Genomic DNA, 20,471 nt, shown 5'->3' with positions numbered 1-20,471 from the left:
TAAATCTCATTGTGCGTCATAATAATCTTACAAAATCGTGTATCGTATACGCGACTGAAAAGAATAAATCATTAAATCAAAACATCAATTTAAAGATCATCCAACTTGCTTTTTACTGACTCCATTATCATTCCTCACTTTAGTCATATGCTTGTATCATGAGCATCAATTCACCCTACTCACCAACAGGGAAGGGTCGAACAGATTCAACATTATTCGATTTTTCAGCAGCTCCTGAAACTCAACAAGAAGGAGAAACTGAATTTTTAGATAATATAGATTTAGATGCTCCTTCACCTAATCCTGACAAATATAAAAATGAAAATGAAAATGAAAACAATGTATGGAGAGTATCAAGTTCTTCTTCATCATCATCATCAATTTACCCTTCACCTTTAATTGCTAGTTCTTCTAGACCTCCTTTATCGACTAAATCAAGTGCTTTAAGTAGTACAACTGTATCTACACTTATGACTTCAGGTGAAGGACCAACACCTTTAGTTTTAGGTGTAGCTGTAGTAGATTTCAATCATCTTGTAAGTTGTAAGAATGTTTATTGCATCTATTTCGAATGATCATAATTAACATGTATGAATATTTTTATGACAGATCGGTCCTACAGTTGAATTCGCTTATCCACCTTCACTTCAATTAGCTATACAAGATGATGAAGAATGGATGAAATTGTTACCATTCTTAGCATTACCTGATGGAGCTCATTTGGTGAGCTACTCTCTCCCTGTCGACTGTATACAGCTCATATAGGTTTGGTATTTGTCTAGAGCGAAGAAGATTATTCGTATTTTGTGAGTTTACTTCGAAATGTTTTGACTTCAGATCGATTCGAGATGGTCTGACCGAAATGCAATCGTAGCACTGTACATATAACCCATCTGGCGGCGAAGTACCTACGGATGTCCCGTCAAATCAAACGTTGTTTGGTATATCGTATGTCGACATCTTGTAAATATCTCATTTCGACGCCAACGTAGCTCATTCAACATTCGTTGTTTAGATGTAACCGACAATTAGCAGCTTCTGAATTAACCCGCCGACCAAGTGATGTTACTAGAAGTATGGTCCAAAAGGCAGTAGTGGTGATTGCCAGTCAGCCTGTATTTGTGAGCTGCTCTATCCGTTGATTCTGAGTAAAGCTCATACGTGTCTTGTAGGGTCCTATACGGTCAGTTGGCATAGCAGAACCTAGAGAACAATCAGCTGATAATAATGGTCAATTAGGGATAAACTTGGAGTTGTAACTAGAGCATATTTTGCACAGCGGTGAGTCTGAATTGCAGTCAGCTATAGCCCAGCCTTGCTCATAGAGGCGGTTTACAGCGATTTCACTCAAACTGAAATACTTGAAGATTTCTATACATCGCTGGAATCTAGCTTGGAAGGCAAGAGTGGTGAGGGGGCCATTTACATAGGTAAGCTGGGGTTTTATGATACGAGTGTGCGCGACATCTGATTTTCCACTAGGGACGAGCTTAAGGGAGTTAGTGCATAAGTTCAGACATAGGACGCTGGTCTTGCTGAAGTTACTTATACTGCAGAAGCGGGTGAGTAATCATCGAAATCCATGCAATAACATGTAGCTGACTCATTGGCTCTGATTTTATCTAGGTGATGCTATTCGGCTATCCAGTGGAGAAGTTGTGCACTTATCAGTATTCATTGGTATCGCTAATACCGGGTAAGCTTCTCAGTGTGTTCCCCCTAGTACTTTTGAGCTCACATGTCAACATAGGGCTCTTGATGAGCTTACGGGATTCAGGATCGCCTGACTTGGATGTCAAAAAGAAAAGGGTACGACCAACATCTCTAAGGACCAGCGACAGATCGAGTCTTCTCCGGTATATGGGTTTACGTGCGTCGCATTCAGCTCTCTCTTCGATATCATGTAATTTTCAAGGCTAACTTGGTATGTTACACCTTGCAGCTTTACAAGTCTTCGGTAAAGACTCTTTCTTCCAGCCTTATATGCCGTTACAGCAGATTCACATGTTACAAGCGAAATCATGGTTGGTTGGAACGACGAATCAAATTGTTACTCAACAAAAAGATTGTAAATATGACTTATTGGTGAACGTGAGTGAGATGTATGATCGTTGATCGAAAGTGTTGTGAGAGCTTATAAGGATTGATCTAGATCGATACCAATGCATTCGAGTTTAGCGATCCCAAGATCGAGAGACTAGTAACGTTGACTCCAGCAGATAGGAAGTGGATGGATGATGTAGTCAGGACCGTGGAAGAGTCATATGTCTTGGTTAGTTGTATATCGGCTTCAGAGTTGTCCGACATTCAACTATGCTAACATTCAACACTGCTCACAGCCCGAAGGAGAACGACCGGGGTAAGTTCAGTCGAACTGTCTGAAGTACTGAATATGCTGATGAAGCTCAAAAACAGATTCAAAGGTAGCGATGATGATTTGCGGGCGAGATTTGAAGAATACCTTTGCGCAGCTTTGTCTTCAATGAAGTACGCAGATTTCTTAACGAAAGCTAAGAGGCAGGATATTTCAATAGTTGGAGTCGGTAAGTAATCACTCCTTGTCCTGTTGAAGCAGCACTTGCTGTACTTCGAGAGAAGAGACTGAGAGCGTAAATCTGACTAACAGGTGGATCAGCTGGAGATGGACCTATTCTCTCCCCTTTCAGCGAACAATGGATCGCATCTTTCAGATCTACCCCGGCATACGAGATATGGAACGGATGTACGGATCCTGCGTTATTTGATATTTGCGAACCTCGGTGAGCAGTCGCCATTCGACGTATTCGATTGGACACAATATCTAATGTGATTACAGACATCCATGCGAAGGGAAAGTCAATGCTGTATCCGATCTTGGATTAAGGCTAGCTGGTGAGTAGATGGTTGATATTAACTTTAATATGCGCTAATCGAGAATTTAATAGAAGGTTTCCATGATTTACATTTGGATCAACAATTAGGTCCAACTCGAGATGCATTAAGTTCAGCATTTGCAGCTGGATCTTCATCAATTTTTAAAGCTTTTGACGGAGTAAGATCAGAAGTAAATACAAGATTACAACAACAACGTGAAGAATCACAAAAAGGTAATTTAAATTCAAATTCTGGAATTTCTACTCCTATAACAACATCAACAACAACGACAACAACGACAACCACACCAACAAGTAATGTGAATCAATCTGGAAAACAAATCGAAGATTTAAAATCTACTTTAGGTGGAATTGGAAGTGGAATTGGAAGTTTTTTTGGATCTAGATTAAATAATTTAAGAAATAATAATATAAATAATACTTCTTCTTCTTCTACATCTGGTCAAATTCAAAATTCGACGATTAATGGACAAAATAGAAGTATAGGGAAAGATGAAAGTATTGGAAAAGGTTTGAGACCTATGAGTTTGATTGGTAGTACTAATAATAACAATAATAATAGTAATAGTAATAGTAATATGGGATCTATCAGTAGATTAGGAGGATGGGGTAAATCTTGATAATTTCATAAATTGGCTTATAGCGATAATTAGATAGATGTACTATAGATATCATATCTCGCATAATACGAATAGACGATTTATGTATGATTCACTCTTAGCTTATTTGAAAATGATGGTTGCCCTTAAACGATCCGATTGAATAAAAGACATGAATTCATTCATATATTTTTCATGGCATGATATGACATTTACATATTGGAGAAAGATGATACTGAGAAGTACAATAATAATTGACAATACTATTTTAGGTAGTACCCTATAACAAACAAACAACAATACAATTTATCGAAAGACACAGAAAAAAAAAAACGAAAACAAATTTACACAAATTTATAAATTACATAATATACGAAATTAATCAAAAACACATTTATAAAGATTTTAAAAAAAATGTAATTTTATTCAATTACTATTCTAATCCAATCTTTTTTAAAATGATTTGCCATTTCTTCAATTAAACATCTACCAAATGCAACAATATTTAAAATTGGTTCTGACATACCTAATTCAATTGGCCAATTAAAATTTTCAGGATTTTTATCAATATTTAAATTTAAATTATTATTATTTATTTTATTATTATCATTTAAATTGATAATTTTTAATTTATTATTATTATTAAAAGAAGAAGAAGAATTTAAAGCAAAATTAAAAGTTTTTGGAAATCTTTTAGATAAAATTAAAATTGTTAAATAATTTCTTGAATTTAATAAATTTTGTTGTGATTTAAAAGAAGAATTTGTTGAAGAATTAATTAAAGGTAATAAATCAGGCGGTAAATTATAATTTGTATTTATTGTAGAAGAAGAAGAAGAAGATGAATTACAAGATATATTTGATTCAGGTGAATGTTGATTATTATTTGAAGAAGGAGAAATATTATTTTGTATTTGTACAAAATTAGAATTATTTGGAGGTGAAGAATTTGAACTTTTATAAGAAGATGATGTTTGTTGTTGTTGTTGTTGGTGTTGAACATTTATTTGAATTGAATTTTGTAATTCTTTTCCTCTTTGATTTAAATGAATAAATTGTTCAGAAGTTAAATGATACCCTATGACAGCTTCAATCAAATACCTACATGAAAAATATAATCAGCTAATAAATTCCAAAAACATCTGGATTTGAACTCACATCAATCCAACCATTCCCTGAGCCATTTCTCTCCTATCTTCTTCCTCTTCAAGAGCATTACGCATTTCATTCTCCCAAGCTTTTTTGACGTATTCTCTCAGTGGAGCAGACTCATTGTATGGTGTAGCTCTTACACGACCACGATCTTGTTCGTCGCAGAAATAAGAGTATAACCAAAGTAATACCGCGTCAGTGAGGGATAAACAACCCTTTAAAGGATCTTTTGGTAATTGTGAAACGTATTTCGGTTGGGCAGTTGAAACTCGTTGATATGCGTCTCCATGTCTTTTCATTAATAATGCTCGTTCCCGATACCTATTCGACAATCGTGGTAATGATTAGCGTCTTAATCGATATGACTCAGTAAGGCAGGATAGAAATATGAGAAAACCTACATGATTGCGGTGCTTCGCCATTTCTCCTTGGACCAATTTTCTTTACTTTCTTCTTCTGTGACTTCATTCCTTAAATTACTGGTACCTGGCTTTTTACTGCTCGTTGTTGGGATCGAGGACGATTGACCCGACCCAGCGGGAGTAAGACTTCGACCGTTTTGATTGATTGCTGAAGATCTTCGAACGGTATCTGGTTTATCATTCTCTAAGCGAGGTTTCTTTCTCGCTTGTTCAGGAGAGGACATTGATAAACCTAATCCTAGACCTAATCCAATATTTCCATTTGCATGATTGCCAGTAAAACCAGAAGATGGTATGTCTGTCGAAGAGTCTGAAGAAGATGAAGAAGAATCAGTAGCTCTTTTCCTCTTATTCCTCTTCAGAGATGATCGAGCATAATCGGTGAATGTTCGAGTTGGAGAACCGGCTAAAGAGATAGGTGAGGTAGATGGAGTAGGCAAGAATGTCGGAGGTAGCTTTTCAGGCAATGGGGCAGGTAATGAGGATAACATCTAGATAGAAAGCTCAGCACAATGAGAAGGACAAATTTTAAGAATTCTTTGTATTGACTCACCTTCAAGATTGCTCTAGCAGCTTCACTCTTCTGCTCCTTTCTTGATTCATCTTTCACCTCATTCCTTAATCCACTTACACTTCTCTCTATAGGACCTAACCGAGGTGTCGGAGCTGCGCCTCCTCCAATGGAAGGAGACATTGTACTTGCTTTGAGCGAAGTGTCGAGTCGAGAAGTAGATGATGATCTACCATGGTTAGAGTAAGTTGCGGCTTGAGGTTTAGGTGGTAAAGCGGGAGAATTCGGTCTTGAGCCTAAAGTACTTCTAGGAACGTATGAAGGGGAAGGGGCGTGAGTAGTCATTCTAATTGCAGTTGTCGACATCTTGATCGTCGTTTTGCCGACGATTTTGCAAGTATAGTTATTGTATCTGCTGTAGTGGTTATTAAAAGGGATGGAAGGAGGATTGCCAATAGTGAGAGCTTTGGTCTAGAAGGATAGGTATTGAGGCGCAGAAGGAAGACAATGATCGGTCAGTCGGAGTTGGAATCCCTTGCCCCACAAAATCCTCTCCTTTTAAGGTTGATCCTGCCTCGTCTAATTCTTAACAGCCTAGATTGTGAACCTCTGCACGCAGTTTGGTGCCCAGATACTCTCTGGTATGAATGTACCTCCAAGAAGTTGGGAATTGAAGTGAGGGGAAGTCTTCTTCTTATTCTTTGAGAAGAGAATGAAATGTCATAACATGCAGAAGGCGTTGATTGGGATCCCAGATGAGTGACTAGATTTGGATGAGTTTGAAGTCTGTGCGTGTATTGATTTGATTTAAGGGTACATGTATAGCTAGCTGCTGTGTAAAAAAGAGTATGTTTGAACTATTTTGATGGGAACTGAGAACCGATTCAATCGGTCTGACGAATTATCAATCCCTTTCGATTTTGGGCGTAATTCTAAGACGGTAAGATATAGTTGACCAAAGTCGTACGTATGACAGATGAAGTGTCAGATTCGTTGTTGTTAGTTATTAGAGGGATAAGGATTTAGGTTGTACAAAGTCTCGAAGTAGTATGGATGTCGTACAACGGTTGTCTCAGGGTATCTTGGCTTTTCCACAAATCGAATTGAAAATATAGGATTTCTTTTCGGGTGAATGATTGAATTGTAGTTAAATTACTATTGTTCGTGCAGTTTGATGATATGAGCTTAGATATCTTGCAACTTGAAATGATGATACGTTCGCTGATAGATAACTAAAACGACCGATGAACCAAAGGAAGGAGAGATCTAACTAACTATAATCTCGATAGTAAAGTTGGGAAAGTGTTTCGGAGTTATCGTGATAGGTTATAATAATAATCGATCAAAAAAGTTCAAAAATCAATTGATTATTGTCCTTTGATAGATTATTTTATCTCCTTAACCCAAATTTTAGAACAGCAATAATCACGATTTGCAGTCATATACATGCATACAATCTATGAATAGACGATGATTGATCATTCACCTCCCATATTAAAGAAATAAAGCCCCTTACTGCTTGACCAATATTTCGGATCAAAACCGGCAGACAAGCAAGCTTTGATTTATCACACCTGACTAATCACTCTTAAGTATGGAGGATTTCCGCCTCTTCCTTTCCCTTGATTTTGAAAAAAAAGATACGTAAGAAACCACATTTTCAAGGAAGCAAAGAGAAGGTTTTGACCCGAGACAAAAAGAGATACTTTTAATATACCCTGAATTTTCGATGATCTGTACGCAATACCAATAAATGCGCCGAATCAGCGGATTGGGAATATTTTTCAATTTTGGGATTCTCGAGGAAGCATGCCTTATAGAGGTTGGTCTTTTCTAGTGGCGGTGCCTTTCATTCTGTTACCATCTTTTGGGCTTATAAGTGGAGATTAAAAATGGTAGCATTCCTTTACTTAATTTCAACTGAAGATCATTTTTAGTGTGATATTTTATGTATGATAGAGGTATTTTTATAAGTTCATTACCACATCGACCATATATTTTATAGTATCTCATCAGACTACATTGTACAGAAAACTTATGACATGTATATCATATTCAAGACCTCACCGCAAAAATCATGCAATACTAATTGTAAAAGTGCACGAAGTATTGTTATATCTCATGATCGGACATAAATTGGATTTTAATTTATGCTCCGATCGATGACTTTGCAATTACACGCCCCCTTGACAAATCATGATTGTTTGGAATGCATAGCTCCTGTTGATTCATCGTCGTCATCTCTCTCTCTCTCTCTAGGTCATCCTCCCTTCTGGTAATCTACATTGCACTATCACTAAGATCGAAGTGAACAATTTGATTCACCTGTTGATGGACGTTTTAGATGAAACTCTTCTTATGGAATTACCAAGTCAAGGTATAAAAAGGGGGGTGTTTCATCTTTTTATCACGTAATCGATATCACCAGCCCCGAACAAATCCGTGCACGGACTGAAAATGATCAAGCTTAGTTGGGATTAAGAAGAAAATAAATAAAATATTAATTGCAAGACGCGTGTTTTAAACGTGAGAAGTTAAGTAAAATGAGTGACGTACCTTGTTTTTTAAGCGTGGTTTTTTTTTGTTTTTGTACAAGGTTAAGGGTAAGGTTAAGCTGATAGTAGACTATCGGGATGATTTACCGGTAAATTCATTCCAATACCATACCCATCAATCATTTAGGTTATTGGGAGTAGTTTCTTTTGATAGTGGAAAATCTTCTCTCTATCTTGTTATCTCATCATCATCATCATCATCATCACTTCATCTTACTACATTTCTTGACTTTGACTAACATATTAAATTTGAGAAATAATCATCATTATCATAGTCTTGTGTTTTTATCAGACGATCAAAACTTCCTCCGCATAAACAAATTTTTCTTGATACTTTGTTTACAAAGGCATTTCTTCTTCTTGAAACCGCTCCGAACATACACTTACCGTTCATCAACTTTTCCTCGTGATATCCTTTCATCCTTCGCGAGCTTATCATTCACGTTAGAAAGGTGAAATACGTGGAACGATTATAGATACATAGTGAGCAAAACTCATCTGATTTTTAAACACCCTTGAACTCCATTTCGTATCAACAAGCTCTTGCCGCTATTAACAATATTTCATGATTTGCTGATATATCATCAGACAGAGTCCAGCAGTCACTTATACTCACTCCATCACATCTTGTGCACTTCTCCGCAGAGTTTGTTACATTCGACATGTCGCAACCAATCGCGATAACTTTCCATTTCCCTCATTCCTCATCAACTGGTAATGCCGGTCCATCATCACGTACTTTATCAAAGCGAAAAATAGCTTCCAACAACAGAATCCTTGCTTCATCATACATCACGATCGATAAAGCTTCTCGTCCGAATAAGCTCACCCCAACTCCTGCTTCCGCTCAATCCAGTATCACTTCACCACCCGATACATCATCATCATCGTCATCTTCTGAAACGGTTACTACCGTATTATCAACGGGATCAAAAAGACGTAAAGGTCCCGTATTTTTACCTCCTTCAGATGTCAAACTAGCATCACTCACTCCGTTGCTCAAGCCAATAGTCAATAGATGTACAACATCGGCTACACAATCAGAGGAAAGCTTAGTTGTACATGCTTCTCCTACTAGAAAAAGATCTAAGAAATCGACACCTGTACCATCTATAAGCGCTCCATCGACATTACATCCTTATTCCAAATCAAGTGATCTTTCCAACACGCGATCGAGCGTTCCTTCTCCGAGAGAAATAGCTAGAAATAAAAGATTAGAAGAAGAGAAAGCGGCACTGAAGAAGCAAAATGCAGCTATAGCACGTGCGAATGCAATCGCGAAGAGAAAATCAAATAGGAAAATAGGATCAGGAGGTAGAGGTGGAAAATCACAATCACGTAGAAGTTCATTTGAGGCTACAACTACTGTCGCATCGAAACCTTCTAGCCCTGAAGGAAAGAATTCTGCAGTTCCTGTTATAACTACTCAAGCTGCATCTGAAGATGGATCACCAGTATTAGGTAGTCGACCGAACGGAATGAAGAGAACAAGAAGTCATGGTGTATTACCAATTTCTACTAGCTTGACAAATTCCATCAATGGATCCCCTGTGATAGGTAGTCCTCTAAAAGAAGTTATGAGTAGAGACCAAGATGAAGAAGGAAATGATGCTTCTAAGAAGAAATCAAAATTATCTGATTCGATAGAAGGAGGAGAAGGAGAAGCAAGAACGAGTAGGAGAGCTAATACCCATTCTCCAACGAGTAATTCATTCGATTTACCTGATCAGGAAAGATTAATGAAAACTGTTCCTTTATCTCATGGAAAGGTTTTACCTCCAAAAGCTGTTTCCATCGAAAGTGGAATAGGCTTAAGAAGATCGGTATCTAATACTATACCTTATGGTCGATCTGGAAGTGTAGTTTCGGTTGGCAGTAATACCAGTGAGAATGGACGAACGAGGAGAGAAACCCAATTACCGGAGAGGTTGAGGGATTACGAAATGAAAGCTAGTGTATAATGGGTGAGCAATCCTTCTTCTATCACTCATAACATGTATCGGCTAACACGGTCAGCAGCTCAACAACGTAGCCCAACCATATTTCCTGATACTGTTCCAATATTTTATCTTTCGCATCACATCATATCTGAAATTGATCTACAATCCCACTTAATCAGTGTACACCCTCTTCCCAATGTATCGCTCTCATCCATGCTGGGCCTGTTCCTCTTTTTTCCCTGTCATTCATTATTTGTCATTTTAATCTAACATATTGCTATTCACGATTTTGTCTCTTATGATGTGCTATGTCCACTGTGTACCGATTCGCCCGTTGATACCTAGCTAGATCTTTTTGTACTCCTTTCTATTTATTTAACATGAAACTATTCGTCCCAAAATAATCCTAAGTAATGACGTAGTAAAAATTGATTGCCGAGTTCGGTCATCTCCTAACAATTATCTGGCAACCAATTTAAAATGCCACGTTGGGAAAACCAATATCATACACGACGCGTATTATTTCTTTTTGTGATGATTAAAGTGCCACAGCACGTGTAAGGGATATAAACAAGTCAAATGACCCTTAAATCGAAATGATTATGATGGGTAAGGGTCTTAAAACGGTTATGTGACTGTTTTTACTTTTATCACTTTTCATTCAACTAAAACTACTAAAGAAAAGAAAAGACTTGATCATTCATTCAATTTTAACATAAACTCAAAACATTACTTTTCATCATCTATTAATATGCGTAATTCAATTGAAATTAGAAGAAGAAAAAGTCATGATTAGATCGAAGTAGAACCAAATCAAATAAGAGAAGGAAATCCCTCTCTCTCTTACTCTTTTTAAGGAAGTAAAGGAATCTTTTATAGACGCGTTCCTTTTAACCTTCTTGAAACCTATTTCATCAACTTTGACCAATTTCTTATTGAATTTGAATTGAATTTAAACTTTCATTGCATCATACTGTATACACGATTACGACCTCTTTCTCAATATTTCTCTTACCAGCCAATCCATTTTTTTAATAATCAATTGTTTGACAAGCCTCATTATCGTCAATCAACATCATTTCGATTTCGATTACGACTTACTTTATTCAATTATCAACAATTAGCAAACAATTCTTCAACGTATCATCAATCTTCATCATTATAGAGATTGATAAACAAAGGACGACGTAACAGTCCATAGGAGTGATCTGTCAAGATGACGGCAAGAACTTCAAATCATAATGGACCTGTCCTTCAACCTTCTTCTACATCAACATCTAATTCAACAACTAATTTCAAAGTACCTAAAGCGAAAGGATTAAATAGACCAACAACTTGGTTTAGTAATACTTCATTTGGGAAATCTTCATCTTCTTCGAATTCTTCTTCTTCTTCTTCTTCCTCTGCTGGCGGAGGATCTTCTTCTTCATCAGGAGTAACTGCAAGACCGAATGTAGGTAGTCCTATGGCAAACCCTTTTTCAGTACCTTCTTCATCTTCCTTCAAATCACCTTTCCCATCATCAAAGGGGAAACACAAACTCTCACCTTCTCCTTCACCATCAAACAAACAAGACGACGATTTCGTGATGATATCTCCTGTTAGACCAACTTATGGACTAGGTGTTAACCTTCTTCCACATCAATTAGGAAGCGGTTCGGGATATTCGCCTTCAGCCTCCCCTTCACGATTAGCTGACCTTCAGAATAGTTCTTCAGTTTCATCTTCATCGCCTTTAGAAGAAAGTCCGACACCTGCCTGTGGAATGGCAAGCGCTACTGCTAGATTGAAATTAGTCGACGATGAATCGCCTTTAAGGAGAGTTCCAGGACAAAGTAGGAGTTTAGCGAGAATCTCCAAGAACACAGAAGATCCTAGAAGTGTTGGGAAATTTGAGATACGAGATAATTCGAGCCCCCTAAAATTCGCTACTAATCATTTAATGTCTAATCAAGCTGAAGATGAGGATGATGAATCTCCATTCTTGCCACCCACACCCGTTATGAGTAATGGATTACCTGCACCGCCACCTCAACCACTTTTCCCTCCCATACGCACCTCGCAATCTCAAGATAGTAGTACTTCAGGAGCACTTTTCTCTGGTAATAACCAAAAAAGCGATTCTTCTAGAATACCCAGATTATCGACATCTCACCCTCTCAGAGCTAGAGCTGGCACAGATGCAGAACGTCCCACTTTGGGCTCAATCACGAAGAAAGCAATTTCATTGGATCAAATTCCTACTACCAGTGGAAGTAGTCAAGATGAACTATTTGGTAGCAGTTCGCATATACATGTCAAAAAGACACGGCCAGCTTCGACATTCGGTCCGTCGGGCATGTCAGGTTTGCCCGCTTCTTCCTCGTCAAATGGTAGAGCACACAAGAGGATCAACTCGGGTGAAGGTTTACCACACGTAGCCAATAGCGCTTCACTATCAAGATCTTTTGGTGCCAAGTCATTAGCTTTATCTCTTACACCTAATCTTGGACCTCTACCAGACTTCAGCTATTCCAACTCTTCCCTCTCATCCTTGTCAACAGCAAATCTTACACCACCAGCATCAGCATTCTCACCTGCTGAACCACCTATATTTGAAGACGTCAAACCGTTACAAGAGGCCTTTGAACAATCTCATAACACAGTTAGCAGGAAATTCAAACCTCGTGATTCGGGTGTATCGATGGGACCTGATATAGACGAGGAAATAAGACCGAAACCTAAACTTATGATGCCCCCGCCTTCAGTCATGAAACCGACCGCTTCGGGTAGACCACGTCGGCCTGCAATGTTAAAAAGGACTTCATCCATGGGTGATGAAAGGTCTTCGATCATGGATATCGAGACTCCCGGAATCGGTCCAATGATGAACAGCGGTTGGCCAGGTAAACAAGCCAACTCTTTCGATTTCCTCGGTGAAAGTGGGGTTGGTTTAGGGTTAGGTCAAAATGGAAACAGTAGCGAAAAGCCATCTATGCCTGATACTCCAGTCAAGAAAAATGCTTTCACGCATTCATCGAGTAATCCTAGAGGTATAGGACACTCAACTTCTCAACCTACACTTGGATCATCTGGTTTGGAGGATGAGACAATTTCCAATGCTCCGTCGGAAGATTCAGGTAAATCGGATGTCTCATTGAGCACTCGATCTTCCAATATGCCTCCTCCTTCGACAAAGAAATTACCCCCACCATCAGTGATGAAAAAACGACCTGGATCGGGTGTTCCTCAGCTGACACTCACAACGTCATCATCGCCTGAATGGGCAACACCCATGGATACTGATGACGCTGCGTCAAGTCCTACGGTCAGAATTGGATCAAATGCTGCTCAAGCCTCAGCACAAGCTCAAGGCTTGAAATCTCTGACGTTGGGTGGATCGGGAACGAGCCAAGTCAACAGAATTGGATTGTTACGAAGATTGAGTAATGGCGCGGTATCGGAAAGTGAGGAAGAGGGAACTCCGACCAAGGATGGGGGTGATAGAGCTACGCTGGCCGGTGAGTGACACAAGTCACTAAGACATTAGGCAGACTGACTAATCAAGGACAAACGGTAGCTGCTCGATCTAATCTCATCACACCTACGCCGAGTCCTAAGACAAGCTCCTCGGCCACTTTGGAAACAACCCAACATCCCAAACCTCCACCATCATCCATGAGAAATATTTCCACCCAGGGTTCAGGTATAATGCCAAGGTTGTCACTACCGGCGTTGCCACCTTCTAAACCCCAGCAGCATCGTACGTTACATCATCGGCAGTCCCATCCCACCACATCCACGGTCCAACTCGAGGAAGAAGACTTGTTCGAGAAGAAGTTCATAACCCTCGAGGTACTAGGCAAAGGGGCTTTCTCGACTGTGGTCAAAGTTCAAGATCGACATGGTGAAGGGCTGTGGGCAGTCAAGAAAGCCAGAGGAGTGTTCGATGGGATCAAAGATCGATTAAGACACCTTGAAGAAGTTGATATCCTCCGACATCTATCCAAAACCCCTTGTTCTCACGTTATCAAATTTGAAGATGCATGGGAACAAAATCGGCAACTCTTTATTCAGACTGAGCTTTGCCTGGGATCATTGGCTTTTTTCCTTGAAGAGTATGGACGAGTGGTTGAACGATTAGATGAAGGAAGAGTATGGAAAATTATTCGCGAATTGAGCGACGGTATCAATCATATTCATTCGAACGGCGTGATTCACTTTGATATCAAACCTGCCAATATCCTGATTTCATCCACTGGATCTCTCAAAATAGGAGATTTCGGTCTTGCTACTCGATATCCTCGAATCTCTCCCTCGGAAATATTTGAAGGATCTGGACTTGGTCCTGGAAATACCTCACTTAGTACATTAGGTAAAGGATATGGAGAAAAGCTTGAAAGAGAAGGTGATAGAGTTTATATGCCACCTGAAATGTTAAGAGGAATGTTTGTTATGGCTGCTGATATATTTTCGTGAGTTAAGTCGAATGATGTCTAGCTTGAAAATGACTGATGTTTGATGGTGGTATAGATTTGGTTTGGTAATTTTGGAAGTTTCAACGAATATATGCGTTCCAGATGGTGGATCACCATGGCAAGCATTAAGATCTGATGATTTCTCTGTAGTTGATTTGACTCCACTTTCACCTGCACTTACGGATTTGATTACTAATTGTATGAAATCAATACCTGAAGCTAGACCCACAGTTCAACAGATAATTCAACATCCAGTAATCAAAAGAGCAAAGATGAAATCTGAAAAACCTGCACTTGCACCTGAAGATAAAAATTGGTTAGTTGATGTATTAGCTGGTGGATTTGCTGCGTCGTCAGTTCAAGAAGGAGAAGATGTTGAAATGATAGAGGGATAGTGGTTGAGAAAGAAATGATCAATTTTGTTGTATATATATAATAATTATGTCTTTGAAATAAAGTTGTATAAATTTAGATAGTTCTAGAATGGTTTCTTGCTTTTAGGAGTAGGAGTTTGAAATTTGCTTATATTTGTCTATTAATGTTGGGAATTAAATTATGTTTTTCTTTTGTAAATATTACAAATATACATACGCTTGAAGCGATCTTTTATATAGTCTTTTCCTGTTCAAAGTAATTCAACGAAAATATCAATTTTATGAATTTAATGCATGATGAATGAATGGAATGAAAGTGAAAATCAAAATGAAAATCATACGCGTTTCAAAGATAAAAACGTCGATCTCGGATAAATAACAAAACAAGTTTAAATTGTAAAGATCGATATCGTCATTTTTTGAAAATTATTATCGATTTGTTTTTAATAATTATTCAACATGAATCGCATATAAGATATCTTTAATTATAGAAATTGAATTGGGAAATAAGGATTGTGAAGTTATCACGAATTTTTCAATATTATCGATTCTTTGTAAAAGCAATTACTTTATTTTATTAAAGAACTCGTAAATTGATCTCAATATCGATCTTTTTTAATCGAAATATTATGGAAATGGAAAGATGGTAAAAATATCAATACCTACTTTACCAAAAGTACCTTTAATACCACTTAGTGGAATTTCAATTTTACCTTTAAAAGAAGCTGCTTCTTATTTATCAAATTTTTTAAATAAAGGAAAAGGAAAAACTGTAATTTTAACTGGTGCAGGAATAAGTGTTGATAGTGGAATAAGAGCATATAGAGGTGAAAAAGGTACTTATAGTAATCCAAATTATAAGTAAGTTATTAAAAAAAAAAATCTTCATATAATCTGAATATATATATATATGGGAGTTTTAATCTTATATTTAATTATTTTTGATAAGACCAATATTATATCATGAATTAGTAGAAGATAGTGAAAGAGGTGATATGTTCAGGTGAGTAAAAATGGAATTCATCCAAATTTCTTTTTTTGATAAAAGCTTATATTGAGTTTCAAATAGGCGGAGATGTAAGTTTTGATTACGAATTATTGATCAATAATTCAAGTGGAAAGATACAAATTTCAAAGGCTAATATAATATGATAATTTATCTTAGATTGGGCAAGATCTTTTCTTGGTGTAAGTTTATATTTGAATATGACAATATCTATTAATGGCTAACTTACAATCTCTAATAGTATCCACCTGTACGAGATGCTCAACCGAATCCTACGCATATTTATATAGCAGCTTTACAACATTTAGGATTAGCTCCAAATTTAATAACTCAAAATGTATATCTTGTCTTCTTCATTTTTCCCATCTCATTTTATAATATTAAAAAAATCTGATAAAATAATTTTTCATTAGGTTGATAATTTACATCGTAAAGCATATTCACTTCTTTCTCCAACATATAACAAATCTTCAATATTGGAATTACATGGTACTTTAGCAAAAGTACATTGTTTAAAACATCGACATGAACAAACGAGGGATGTTTATCAAGAAGATATAGCTAAAATGAATCCCATATGGGATCAAGAATCTAAAGAAGCTGAAAGAACAGGACAGTGAGTATGATTGATACGTTTCAGCCATGATCGGTTTTATCGTATAGAGGATTCAAGTATATGTGTTGATACAACGATACACCTTACAGGCGTCCACGGACCAATCCCGATGGTGATGTTGAATTGCACGGAGTCGATTATAGGTCTTTTAGCGTACCGCCTTGTAGGATATGTGAACAGGAAAAGATGACAAATTCGATGGTAAGCTTTTTCTCTGTCAGCTCTAACAACACCGAGGCCAAGGTGCTGAATAAATCTTGCGGTAAATTAGGTTAAACCGAATGTGGTATTCTTTGTGAGTTCTTACAGGACACCGGGATCCGGGGCAAGTCCACTAATAACGATGTGACCGTAGGGAGAGACGATCACTCCTGAAGTACGAGACAGATCGTGAGTCATCCTCTTGTTAGACTCGTTGATTGTGCATGAGCTCATGTCTGTTTCTTCAATAGGCTTGATTTGATCGCAAATTCATCATCACTTTTAATCCTGGGTACATCTTTAGCGACATATTCAGCTTATCGCTTGGTCAAGTTAGCTGTAGAGCTCAAAAAGCCAATTTTGATGATTACTACTGGACCTACAAGAGCTGACCCATTTATGGGAAAAGGTTTGGAAAAGATGGATAGAGTCGCAGGGGATGTATTGGGTAAATATCTGGATGAAGCTGTCAAGTGAGTGTTGATCCCTTTGTCTAGCTGTCGGTAGTGCAAAATCACTTGTAATTTGATGGTTAGAGCTGAAGTTTATGCCAACTTAGAACGAGCACAGGTCAAGAAGTCGAAGATGTGAAACGATATCTACATTCAGGTGTAGTGAAACGCCCGCCTGAAGTAGAAGGACCCAGAGCGGAAGGATAGAACACACGCTAGGTCAAATCATTGGCAGTAAACTATAATGCATTGCAACGAATATATATCTGAAAGGACAAATCGCAACTCGGCATTCGCGTTTTGCAAAAATGCGACTCGCAAGGAGCAAAGATGACTTGAACCGAGATCAAAGGTGGAGCTATCGAATTATGTAGGATATCAAAATTAAGCGTATATTGACTTATTTGCATGTTTTATACTCATCTATGATCTATAGTATCTGTTCGTTTTAAGCAATCTATGGAACTTATTTATCTATTTCAAAATATAATTGATACTCTAAAGTTTTATTTATTATTGACTGAACTGGCCAATCCAACTCTAACTCCATTTGAATAATCGTAAATACTATACCAATTTTTTAAGAAAGCATCACCAATAATAGCTAAATTATCTGGAAATCCATCTGCTACAGCTAAAACAGCTCCAACACACATATTTGATCCTGATCCTGTTCTACCTAAATTGAAATCGATTATATTCATATTGAAATTTTTATTATTTAATCCTAAAGAAATTGTTAAACTTGATTTACATGGATATTGATAAAATCCTTCTCCATATTGATCAGCTCTACTTGAACCTGGAATTTGTGAATAAAATGAATCGGCTATATTTGTTGGAACATAAATCAATGTTGTTCCTGTATCAACGGCCTGTTTAATCGTAGCATTCAATTTCTTGTCAATTATGCGACAAAAACCAAGGCGAAACGGGCTCCAGAAAAATTACTCACTCCGATAAGAGATTGACTTAAAGCATTTGATTTTCCACCATTTGTACTAAAAGAAGTCATACTAACTGACCAATAAGTTTGAGAAATAATAGGTATCCAATTAATTGAACCTTGAAATTTTGAAGAATCATAACAACCAATACATAATTGACTACCTTGTGATTGTCTTCTAATTAAATGAAATCCAAATAAAGGTGAATTTACATTATTATTATTAATTAAATTTTCAAAATAAGTTGATTTTCCACTTGAAGATATTGAAGAAAATGCCATTCCCATTACACCTGAATTTGGATTACCTTGAAAATCACTTGATTCTGAATTTACTGAACCAAAATATTGATTTAAAACTTGAGTATTTCCAACTTGTACATTATCTTGTGATAATTTACCTGAAACTGATCCTGATCCATATTGAACTGAAAAATCATTTGAACTTGTTTTATATGTTGATGATTTACTTGAATCAAATTGTTTTGATTGACAATTATTACAATTTACTGGAAACTTTTTATTATACAAAAAATAATATTATCAGTATCAATATAATGTAATGGATTGAAAAAAAAAAAGAAAGGATTCTAGACTAACCCATAAATCTGCGGAACCAGTATCGAAATCTACAGATAAAGTTTGAGATGGTGTACCAATATTTATATTTCCATAATACAATACATCCATTGATCCTTGAATATAATCGATTAAAGGTACAACAGGACTTGATCCTCTTTTTTCTATTGTCATTTCAATATCTCTAACTTGTAAATCACCAAGATCTTGATTACTTTGTGATTGTAAATCAGCTTCGATCCAATTGGTTGGTAATGAGGCAAAAGCGTTGTGTGTTTTGGTATTTGTTGTCGTGGTTTGAGAAATCGTGGTTGACGTTGATGATTGAACGAAGGAAGAAGTTAGTACTGTATTTGTAGGTCTATTCGAAATTGTTGACGAGGTATGAGAACCAATGATAGGAGCTAATAATGGAGCGTGATTATATGCGAAATTGAATACGCCAATATTATCAACTGTTACTGAAGCGATAGGAGGTATATTGACTGTCAATCCGCTTTTATCACTTGAAGATGTTGATACTGCAGTTGGTACTGAATTGGGTGCAATGACTGTTACTCCGGTAGAATAAATTTTGGCGGATGTAGAAGTTAAACTTCCGGAACTCAGTCCTATTGACGCGACTGGAGTAGGTATGCTGGTTGAACTTCCTTTTATAGATGTTGTTAGTACTGAAGAAGATGAAGATGAAGACGAATATGAAGTGGTTGAAATGGATTTAGCAGATTGAGCAGATTGAGCAGCTTGAACTGGTAATCCAGCTGTAGGTTGTTGAAAAGTTATATCTGCTTCTGCTACTTGTACTCCACTTAAATATTGAGCAGCTTTAGAATATTTATTTCTGACTGCTTTTAATTCTTTTCTAACTAAATCTGCAGCTTGTTGATCGAATATTGGAATTACATCTTCAGTTCGAGCTGATAAAATTGGATGATATACTAATGGAGATCGATGAGTAATAGGGATTATAGTACCTTTGATGTTTGGAGCAGTGTCGGTATTGGAGACTTTGATTGGCGAAGCGGAAGTTGAAGGGAATAAAGCAAGAACAAGTAAGATTTGATAATATGTTGAAGCGTGCATCTTGTTTATATATTTATTTTCAGTTTCTGTCTTGGTTGATTGTGTAGATGTGGAACCAGCGATAGATGATCTCAGATCGAATGTCAGATTAGTTTATTGTTTAGTTGTTGGTTGTGATTGTCAATTGTCAGAAAGATGAGTAAGAGAAATCTTGAGTTTCGATTTTGGATTAGCTTATATATACGAATATCGGTATATACTCTGAATGAGTCCTGCTCTCATCTCATCATCGAATATTGATTTTTCGCCAATAACACTACTTACCAAAGTGGTATCATGGTCAAATTCGGCAGTCGCCATACGATTTTGCGAGTCCTCTTCCCAACCTTCTTTCGCCGGACAAATGCATTAGGTAGGATACTTGTCCTTATCTTATCGCTTCCGGTATGTTGCAGTCGAGATTGCAATTTCACTTCCCTGAATATCCAATTTCGGAGAAGGCTATACTCCGTTATCGGTGTTTTGGAAAGGCTAGTCAACATCGTAATTTCTTCACATTTGCTGGCTAGGCTCAAAGAGGGTAAAATTAGCGTGCATTGTCATTGCAAAGGAGGCTAGGACAGGTCAGTCATTATTGTAATCATTATTCTGTCAAAGTTTCCACAATGGTCGGTCATGGGGATAGGGTTAAAATACCGAAACTAGAAGTAGTAGGATTATATCAATACATGCAATGAAAACACGTGAATCATAATGGAGACAAAT

At 37.2% G+C, this 20,471-nt stretch overlaps 6 protein-coding genes across 6 annotated transcripts; 4 read left to right on the top strand and 2 right to left on the bottom strand.

Moving 5' to 3' along the window:
* Positions 1-158: 158 nt before the first annotated feature.
* I206_106220 (uncharacterized protein) lies at positions 159-3,493 on the top strand (the record flags this gene model as incomplete). The annotated part of the gene is made up of 18 exons (XM_070203274.1): positions 159-536; positions 610-723; positions 783-806; positions 875-948; positions 1,016-1,121; positions 1,173-1,183; positions 1,240-1,281; positions 1,339-1,430; positions 1,483-1,562; positions 1,627-1,696; positions 1,751-1,870; positions 1,943-2,091; positions 2,153-2,272; positions 2,340-2,359; positions 2,416-2,543; positions 2,627-2,759; positions 2,816-2,871; positions 2,925-3,493. The coding sequence occupies 18 exons, from the start codon at positions 159-161 to the stop codon at positions 3,491-3,493; spliced, it is 2,286 nt and encodes a 761-aa protein (XP_070059375.1).
* A 401-nt stretch (positions 3,494-3,894) lies between these two features.
* Positions 3,895-5,923, bottom strand: I206_106219 (uncharacterized protein; the record flags this gene model as incomplete). Its single annotated transcript, XM_019156769.1, has 4 exons — positions 3,895-4,573; positions 4,631-4,945; positions 5,026-5,537; positions 5,600-5,923. 4 exons carry the CDS (start codon positions 5,921-5,923, stop codon positions 3,895-3,897), a joined length of 1,830 nt encoding a protein of 609 aa, XP_019010571.1.
* Positions 5,924-8,774: 2,851 nt separating this feature from the next.
* Positions 8,775-10,073, top strand: I206_106218 (uncharacterized protein; the record flags this gene model as incomplete). The annotated part of the gene is made up of 1 exon (XM_019156768.1): positions 8,775-10,073. One exon carries the CDS (start codon positions 8,775-8,777, stop codon positions 10,071-10,073), a length of 1,299 nt encoding a protein of 432 aa, XP_019010570.1.
* Positions 10,074-11,268: 1,195 nt separating this feature from the next.
* I206_106217 (uncharacterized protein) lies at positions 11,269-14,904 on the top strand (the record flags this gene model as incomplete). The annotated part of the gene is made up of 3 exons (XM_019156767.1): positions 11,269-13,552; positions 13,612-14,506; positions 14,565-14,904. 3 exons carry the CDS (start codon positions 11,269-11,271, stop codon positions 14,902-14,904), a joined length of 3,519 nt encoding a protein of 1,172 aa, XP_019010569.1.
* Positions 14,905-15,526: 622 nt separating this feature from the next.
* On the top strand, positions 15,527-17,365 carry I206_106216 (uncharacterized protein; the record flags this gene model as incomplete). The annotated part of the gene is made up of 11 exons (XM_019156766.1): positions 15,527-15,744; positions 15,833-15,886; positions 15,953-15,960; positions 16,049-16,071; positions 16,131-16,226; positions 16,303-16,505; positions 16,595-16,706; positions 16,777-16,800; positions 16,861-16,895; positions 16,958-17,179; positions 17,266-17,365. The coding sequence occupies 11 exons, from the start codon at positions 15,527-15,529 to the stop codon at positions 17,363-17,365; spliced, it is 1,095 nt and encodes a 364-aa protein (XP_019010568.1).
* A 299-nt stretch (positions 17,366-17,664) lies between these two features.
* Positions 17,665-19,766, bottom strand: I206_106215 (uncharacterized protein; the record flags this gene model as incomplete). Its single annotated transcript, XM_019156765.1, has 3 exons — positions 17,665-18,033; positions 18,114-18,620; positions 18,705-19,766. 3 exons carry the CDS (start codon positions 19,764-19,766, stop codon positions 17,665-17,667), a joined length of 1,938 nt encoding a protein of 645 aa, XP_019010567.1.
* Between the last annotated feature and the right edge of the window lie 705 nt (positions 19,767-20,471).

Source organism: Kwoniella pini, chromosome 8 (genome assembly GCF_000512605.2).
Source record: "Kwoniella pini CBS 10737 chromosome 8, complete sequence".
In the NCBI taxonomy this organism is placed as follows: Eukaryota; Fungi; Basidiomycota; class Tremellomycetes; order Tremellales; family Cryptococcaceae; genus Kwoniella; species Kwoniella pini.
This window is presented reverse-complemented; position numbering and strand designations above follow the sequence as displayed.